The sequence below is a fragment of the Anopheles maculipalpis genome, chromosome 2RL, assembly GCF_943734695.1.
Source record: "Anopheles maculipalpis chromosome 2RL, idAnoMacuDA_375_x, whole genome shotgun sequence".
In the NCBI taxonomy this organism is placed as follows: Eukaryota; Metazoa; Arthropoda; class Insecta; order Diptera; family Culicidae; genus Anopheles; species Anopheles maculipalpis.
This window is the reverse complement of record NC_064871.1, coordinates 28,317,899-28,325,568: the sequence shown is the minus strand read 5'-3', so window position 1 is coordinate 28,325,568 and position 7,670 is coordinate 28,317,899. Positions and strand designations below refer to the sequence as shown.

The following is a 7,670-nucleotide window of genomic DNA, read 5'->3' as shown; positions in this document are numbered from 1 at the left end:
TTATATGAAGTCAAACGTACATTTGAAGCCGTTTTTAGTTGCCAATAAAATGGTTAAAATTAACAAATAATTAATGTTGCCCTTCCTAGCTCGATGGCAAGAAAGTTAGATGGGCAAATTATTAATAATCCGAACTCCGATTAGGCATTTGATGATAAAAAATTTTAGTTCTGAAAGTGATCTTAAGCTCACTTGTGTATGGCTTTGAAATGAGTAAAGTTCCGATGAATTCTACTGATCAAAAACGTGACAATAAATGTTAGAACAACGAGGAAAACGTTCCAGGAAAGACAAAAAATTCTCTTTCCTCAGAATTTGATACTAGCGACCGAAAAACACTCGTGAAATTTTTGACTTAGTAGAGCATATGATTCATTCAAGTAAAAGTTCAAAATAAACTCCTTTTAAAGAATGTTTAATTTCCATTTTTTTTTTTGGGGAGAATTAGGTGAAAAAGAATTAATCGACTACTGGGGGCGTGTGCCCCAGAAAAAGTAAAACATTTTCATAACCTCAACTCATTCCGCAGTGCCACAAACATTCAACGTTCACTTCACAATTACATGTAACTCACACTGTGCATTATTTTAAAGGTCATGGACATAGTTCTGTTACTGCAAGAAGAAACCAAGTACAAATCATTGACGAATGGATGCGTACACCAGTGCGTAGCGCAATTGAAGCACGGTGCAAAACACACCGCAACCCATCGTCATCATCTTTTTCGGGATGCAATTAGAACCATTCTGCGCCAGTAGTCGTCACTGCGAGTTACGTCCATTTTACCCTTTTCCTCACGGCTTCCGTCCCACCGATTCGTACGCAGTAGTAGATTGCGTAGATTGCAACCGATTCCGGGCCGGGGACGAAAATACCAGACGGAACGCGACCAGACGCGTACGGGACGTGGTGCGTACCGGGCGTGAAAATGAAAGGTGTGAAGCAATGCCATCTTTCGTCAGGTCGCGTCGAAGTCGACGGTTCCTGTGACGTAGCCGGCAAACCCGTTTGAGGTTGTTCTAGAGGATCCGACAACGGACAGATCGGGTTTTTTCCTTGGTGGACGGACCATTGGGGGAGAGGAGGATATGGACTCTCGATGGTTGGAAGTAGCGTTTTATGGGGTGATGTCGAAAGACGCCAAAGGAACCCAAAAACCGATCCACTGTGGCAGTGTAAACTTCCCCGGCCACATCGGTTCGCCGTGTACTCGAACCGTATCTTGCACGGTACGAATGTGTCGCAGCAGACCGCAGTGTGGAGCATCGTTCCGGCGATAAACAACGCGCCCAAAGGCGTTCCTTTTCGTTGGTTGGACGCGTCTGAGGGTGAATCGCCGGTGAGTAAGTTTAGCGTTTGATTTGTGAAGTGTGTTTGCCTCGACAGATGCCCTCCGGTGTGCTACCGTCGCTGCGAGTGTGCAGTTGTGTTCCGACCGAAACATCCATACATTTGAATATTTATTTATCGTTTTCGAATCCTCCTCCCGGTGTGTCCGTGTGTCGAATGGCGATAAATGGCGGTGATGCTCTTTTTGTGATGTAATTCTATTTTAATCTCGCTTTTTATCACAAATCAGATTCTTGTTATCAGCTCCGAAATCCATCCAGGCTTTAACTGCCACTGTTACTGATGCTTCAGCTATCTTTGCTAATGTATCACATGCTTTTATTATTTACTTCTCTTACTCTACAGACGTAGTGAGGACTGACTAACCAACTACGTGGTATCGGCAGTCTAGTAAGCTAAGAAGAAGACTCTACTGACGACCTAATCTTCAATATCACTTGATGATCGCTTCAAACAGTTACTAGTTCAGTACATAAGCTCATCCCGTTCGGCACATCTCTCGTAACCGTTTGAGCACCACCAAAAAAGCGATGCTTTATCCAACTTCCTGTCTCGTCCGGCGTCAGAAGGTTTTCCCTTCCGCACACACGCCACTCGTTAGTCATTTTGATTCGGTCCCCTTACCCGACCAGCGACACAAATCGCAACCTCACCCCGATCACTTACGTACGGGGGAAAATTATTTTTATCGCATCGCAGCCTGCGATTGCGATCCTAACAAACAACAAAAAAGCAAAAACCAAAAATCATCACAACACACGATCCGCGTGATCTTGAGCGGTGCTGTGAGAAGGCGGAGTTCCGTTGTGACAAACCTCCCGGATCATGTTGTACTTCCCTGTGCACCCCGTCACATATTCCGTTCTTGGCGTGCGTGAAAAACCGCGTGAGATTGTGTTGCTTGCTCGCTTGCGCCAGTGACGCGGTACCGATGGAGACAGATGCCCGCGCACCAGAGATGATGTACGAGCAGCCAATGAATGTTCAGCTTTTGGTGTTGAGTTGCAGGATTTGGTCTTTTGGGTTTTGTTTTTCCGATTTTCCCTTGCGTCAAGATATCTTACAGAGAAGTGAAAAAACTAACACATTTTTTTCAAGTTCGATAGTTTAGTCGTGTAGCGTTAGTGGAATTCGTGGAATCCGGTGAACTTAAAGTCATAAAGAAATTTAAAGGTTAAAGTTTCCCAGTATTGTGCGGTTTATTAGTAACCTCTACTTAAATTAGATAGGACTGGATTTAAAGTAAAATCATCGTTAAAATAGCAGGCTAGCGATATAGAGTACTAGCGCTGATAAAAAAACAATATTTTTACTGTTCCTTTTGCATTTTTTATTTACTTATTAAGGTTTCATTTTTGGAATGCTTTTGCCTCAATTTTTTTCTTTTCTTTTCTCATAATTTAATGTTTTGTTGATGTTTTTTGCATTGGTTTTCCTGGTTTTTTTAAATTTATTTTGTTATAATTTTTTTTAAATATCTTGTCGCTAACTTTTCAATTAAATTTAAGAGTTACTACTTATTTTATTATTTATTTATCTGAGTCTATTTATTCGCATACTATTTTGTATACTATACTTTACTATTTTTTGTGTAGATTTATTTCTTATGATGTTTTGGTTTATTTGTTTATTTATTTATCTATTAATTTGTGTAGTCTCACTAGTGGTTAAAAGCGATATTTTTATCTTAGTTACCAACATAACAAAATGTAAATTATGCCACTGATTTGTAAAACACAAGTAACTAACACGACGTTTGTAGTAAATGCGTTTTTAGCCGCTCTACCGGAATAAAAAAACACATCTTTTACCAATCTTTCTTATTTCCGTTAAAATTCCATATTTTGTACGGAACAATTCTCTCTTTAAAAACCAAAAAGTGGGTTAAAAATTTCACTGCAAACAACACGTTCTTACTTAATCGCATTTAAACGAACGGGCAAACATCCGGCACAGTTTATTTACACGCGTACCAGCTCAATTTGAACCTCGTGTAACGGCTTGCAATCAATGCTATATGGCGGAATTCTGTCCTTTCGGGAAGAAAAATTTACAAAATTCCAAAGAAAGTTCGGAATTTGTCCAGCACCATTAGCGTACCCCGAGAGGGGGGTGTGTTCGTGTGTTTGATGCAACTGTTCGATAGAGAAGCGCTGAAGGTGTATTGAAACTTATTCCGTGTAGTTGTATCTAATCTTATCTCACCCCGTACATCGGGTGTGCTCGCGCCGGCTCTGCTTACAGTGTGTGGTATCGGACCGGATAAGGAATGTTCCGAAATTTAGTTCATCACCATTAGCTCACCGTGAATGATTCAGGTGCCATAGGCGAGGTTTGTGAGCTGTTACAGTGTCCGTTACTTGTACTTTTTGTAGCAAAATTTTAGTGACCTTATTGTAGCAAAATGTACAAATACTTTGCAGTGGTGGCGTTAGTGCTGGCGTACAGCGCTGGAAACGCATCGGCATGTAAGTGTTGACCAGTGTGGAGCGATGGTTTCGGACTAAAACGTGCGTTTTTTTCGGCTGCAGACGGTTTTAGGTGTGGTCAGGTCTTAGTGAAGTAACGCTGTGTTTAAGAGCTAATAGAGCAGCAAAAATGTTACATGACATAAAGTAGTATGGAAATTCGGTAACTTCAATACGATTATAGGAGAAACAAACTAAACCATTCTACGTAATTATTTGCTAATTCAATATGTGTTATTTCATTGAACTAAAGTTACTCAATGCACTGAACGGAACAACTTTCGCTGACGTTCATTTATCTTATCTTGATCCATAGGAAGGTTATGAAAGGCGCATACACATACTACACACACCCTAACACAAGGCTTTTTTCTATCGTTTTTTTCATACTACCTCGTTACCTTTGACCATACTCTCGCCCCAACAGTCTGGTGTTTCACCTGTACCACTTTTAACAGCACCAACTGCCTGGTTCCGGACCTGAATATTCTGCTGTCGGAATGTCCCCCATCTCCGGATGTATCGTCCGTGACATGTTTCACGCGTGTTGTCGGTAAGTGATGAGTGTTTGACGATTGAGACCCATAATCAATCCACTAACCGCCATCAAAACGCATCGTCTTCACCTCCAAACACAGGACAAGATGTGGAGCGCGGATGTGCGACCACGCTGACAGCCGCGGAACGTGATAACTGCGCCCTGGTAAACAATTGTCAGCTGTGCTCGAATGAAAACAATACTGCCTGCAACGGTAACCTGTTCCCGCACGGCCGTCTACACTGTCACCAGTGTGAAGGATCCACCAACAGTACCTGCGCGGAGGAGATCCAAACAGAAGCAACGTCCTGTCTGCGCTTTGTCGCGGACGATCAGTGTGTGGTGCTGGTGCGGGAGAACAATGTTCAGCGCGGATGTCTGTCGGAACATGAAGCCTGCCGGAATAATCGCGATTGCCACGTGTGCTCTGGCAATGGGTGCAACTTCCGGCATTTCGAATATAGCGGAGCAGGAAGTGTGATCGCACAGGTGCAGTTGTTGTTTGGAGCCATTCTGCTGAGCGCTTTCTTTGCCAACAGGCTGTAGTCGTTATTGGCCGTGTTGGTGGACGATGTGTGCACGTATTTTTCGAAATAGTTTATAGCTAATGGAGATACTAAGAAAGCGAAAATTTTTGTTTAGATTCGTTGACAATGAGAATAAAGCGCTACGATAAGAATAAAATATCAAAACATGTGTATATACTGTTTTATAAGTCCAAGTGGAACACGACTATAAGCGTATTATTTTAAAAATTAACCATAAAATAAAATCTTTCGTCTTTGCTACACAGCTGCAACTGTCATTTTGAAAATAAAGGCATTATATCACTACAGCGCTATTGCTACTTGAAGCGGATGGTAGTGGTACTACAAAGCTGTCATTCAGTGCGTGTGATTCATAACCGCTTGTCCAACAGTTTTGTTTTGTTTACAAATCAACGCGTAATATTAGTTCAGTGTGTTAATTTCCAATTTAAAAAGAAAATTATTCTTAAGTTATTGGTTTCACGATGGCAAAACCGGGCGAGCGAGCATTGCAGGCTATTAAGGAACAGAGCAAAGCTGTAGCCGTATTCAAAACACCGATCGTTCCAAAGGCTAAAGCGAAAGATAAAATCATCCTCACGGAGGAGGAATATCTGCAGGTGCATATACGGAACAGACGAACCTTCATTCTCGAACTCTCAATTAATATCGCATTAATATATCTTTTTTCAGGAAATGGGTAAGATCATACAGCGTGACTTTTTCCCAGATTTACAAAAGTTAAAGGCACAAAACGAGTATTTGGATGCATTGGCCTGCAATGATGTTTGCAAAATGAGACAGATCTTTTCAAAATACAGCTCTAAAAGACCAAATTCTTCACGGGCAGGTTAGTATCCGATAGGTTTTAGTTGCACTTGCACTTGAACTCCAATCCTAGTTTTTCCTTCTCTTTGTTTGCAGCCAGTCCCGCAACGTTCGAAACACCCTTACCGAATGCAACGCCAGCCAGCGAAGTTCCACCCTCGATCCGGTCCACTTCCAGCGTGGGATCAAACAAATCGACCAAAACACTCGGTGATAAGCACTCTCTAGACAGCTTTCTCCAGTCCTACACAAGCGAAGATAACGATAGCTTTCAGGAGATTATCGAATCGGCCGACCGGAAGTTGCGCCAAAAGTTTGCCGTGCTCTACCATGCCGAGGGTACATCCGCCATTGAAATGGGCCAAGCGTTGGCACTGCCCAGCATAGAACAACAGTTTAATCAACAGGAGCGCCCGAAACAGCTCGACATGTGGCGGTATACGAACAAAAACTATATCATGTACACGCCGGACGGTGTCGAGCTGACGAAGGAAGAGCAGCTCGAAATGGCCAAACGAAAGCAGGAAATCAATCACGGCAGCACCCGCCTTCACTACAATCCCTTCAACGAACAGAACAGCCGGCAAGCGATAGTGGAAGCGGCCAAAACGCAGGCCAAACATTTGCCCGAAAAGATCGGTGTCGATGGCCGGGTGGTGGATCAGTCCGCTGGCGATACGCCACAGGTGCGTGGTTTTGGGTTCGTAAAGAGTCCTTCACCTTGCCCGGGTGTAGCGGACAGTCCATTGTTTACGTGGGGTGAAATTGAAGGCACTCCGTTTCGGCTGGATGGTGGGGACACACCGTTACACCCGTCGGCTGGCGGTCCCTCGTTCCGCATCGTGGAAACATCGAAGCGGGAAAATTTGGCGCTTCAGCTAGCGGAAAAGGCTGCTGAAAAATCACGCGAAAAGAAAGCGAAAGCGATCGAAGCGGCTCGACGGAATATTGCATCACCGTCGGTGCGCAGTTCGTTCGATCGGCTTGCCAGCATGTCACCGGCTGCCCGACGGTTGGCTACCAATAAGCTAGGATTTCTGAGCACACCCAGCCCGCTCGTATCACCGGCACCCGGATCGAGTGGATTGAAAACCCCCATAATGAGACCGACGAGTGGACGGAGCGGTGCCAGCAGTAGTAGCAAGACAAAGCATCGGCATGTGACACCATCACCGAGAGCGATTGTGCGACGAAAGACACCGCTCGTTGGAGCAAGTGTAGGGGCTTCAAAGGGCGACTCGACGGATTTGACAGACGATCTGCTAGATATACCTACCGGTGGCAGGCGCCCCAAAGCAGCTGATTTCTTTTGAAATTGTAGCCAAGTAGCAAATGTAATACATATTTTTAATATGAAAAAAAAAAATTATAAAACTGAACCGTTTTTTATTAAGAGGCTTGCCTTCTAACGTTAGCAGAAAAGCTCCTTTACATGTCATTCTTTAGGGCAGGTCGTTTGTATTACAAGGTAACTCGAGATTTCTTGCCTTCTGTCCAAATATATTTGTTTTCTTTCCGATGCTTTTGGACGCGTTTCCAGATATGTTTGTTACTGTCCCACAATTTGTTGATACATTCTAATACATTTTCGGTTTCTCCTGCTGATTTTTCATATTTTTTTCTGAGCACGATGCATTATTAGTAAAATTATGGGCAAATTAAATTATCTATACGACCTGGTTAATTTTTATTTTCAAAGTTATATTTACAGCTTTACATAATTCCCCGGAGTGCTCATAAACTTTACGAGAACCGAGAAATTCACTCTAAGTTCTAGTAAAATCAAAACGAAATAAAAAAACAATAGGAGAAATAAACAGTATATGGGAATGTGATATAAATTGTAGAAAAGGAAAATAAACATATTTATCAACGCGTTAGAAAACTCTGTACAAGAACAAAAATATCTGGAAACGCGTCAAAAAGCCTCCTGACGAGAACAAAAATATCTGGGAACGC

The 7,670-nt window shown here is 42.8% G+C and overlaps 2 protein-coding genes across 3 annotated transcripts in view; both read left to right on the top strand.

Moving 5' to 3' along the window:
• LOC126557820 (splicing factor ESS-2 homolog) overlaps nucleotides 1-7,024 on the top strand; it is a 126,758-nt gene extending 119,734 nt beyond the window's left edge. Inside the window, exons 2-4 of one of the 2 annotated variants that reach the window (XM_050213717.1) lie at nucleotides 5,340-5,503; nucleotides 5,577-5,733; nucleotides 5,808-7,024. In XM_050213717.1, coding sequence (XP_050069674.1) covers nucleotides 5,369-5,503; nucleotides 5,577-5,733; nucleotides 5,808-7,024 — 1,509 coding nt within the window. In that variant the 5' untranslated portion in view covers nucleotides 5,340-5,368. Of the gene's footprint in view, nucleotides 1-5,316; nucleotides 5,504-5,576; nucleotides 5,734-5,807 lie in introns of those variants that run through there. The other variant, XM_050213716.1, reaches the window with a different exon arrangement.
• Nucleotides 3,755-4,902, top strand: LOC126559065 (uncharacterized). Its single transcript, XM_050215169.1, has 3 exons — nucleotides 3,755-3,818; nucleotides 4,246-4,371; nucleotides 4,457-4,902. The coding sequence occupies exons 1-3, from the start codon at nucleotides 3,755-3,757 to the stop codon at nucleotides 4,900-4,902; spliced, it is 636 nt and encodes a 211-aa protein (XP_050071126.1).
• Nucleotides 7,025-7,670: the final 646 nt, after the last annotated feature.

What these genes read in the sequence shown, in the direction of transcription:
- LOC126559065 (XM_050215169.1), top strand. Translation starts at nt 3,755, where the DNA reads ATGTACAAATACTTTGCAGTGGTGGCGTTAGTGCTGGCGTACAGCGCT. An exon ending in CGCTGGAAACGCATCGGCAT is followed by an intron (nt 3,819 to 4,245) that starts GTAAGTGTTGAC and finishes TCGCCCCAACAG; the next exon opens with TCTGGTGTTTCACCTGTACC. An exon ending in ATGTTTCACGCGTGTTGTCG is followed by an intron (nt 4,372 to 4,456) that starts GTAAGTGATGAG and finishes CTCCAAACACAG; the next exon opens with GACAAGATGTGGAGCGCGGA.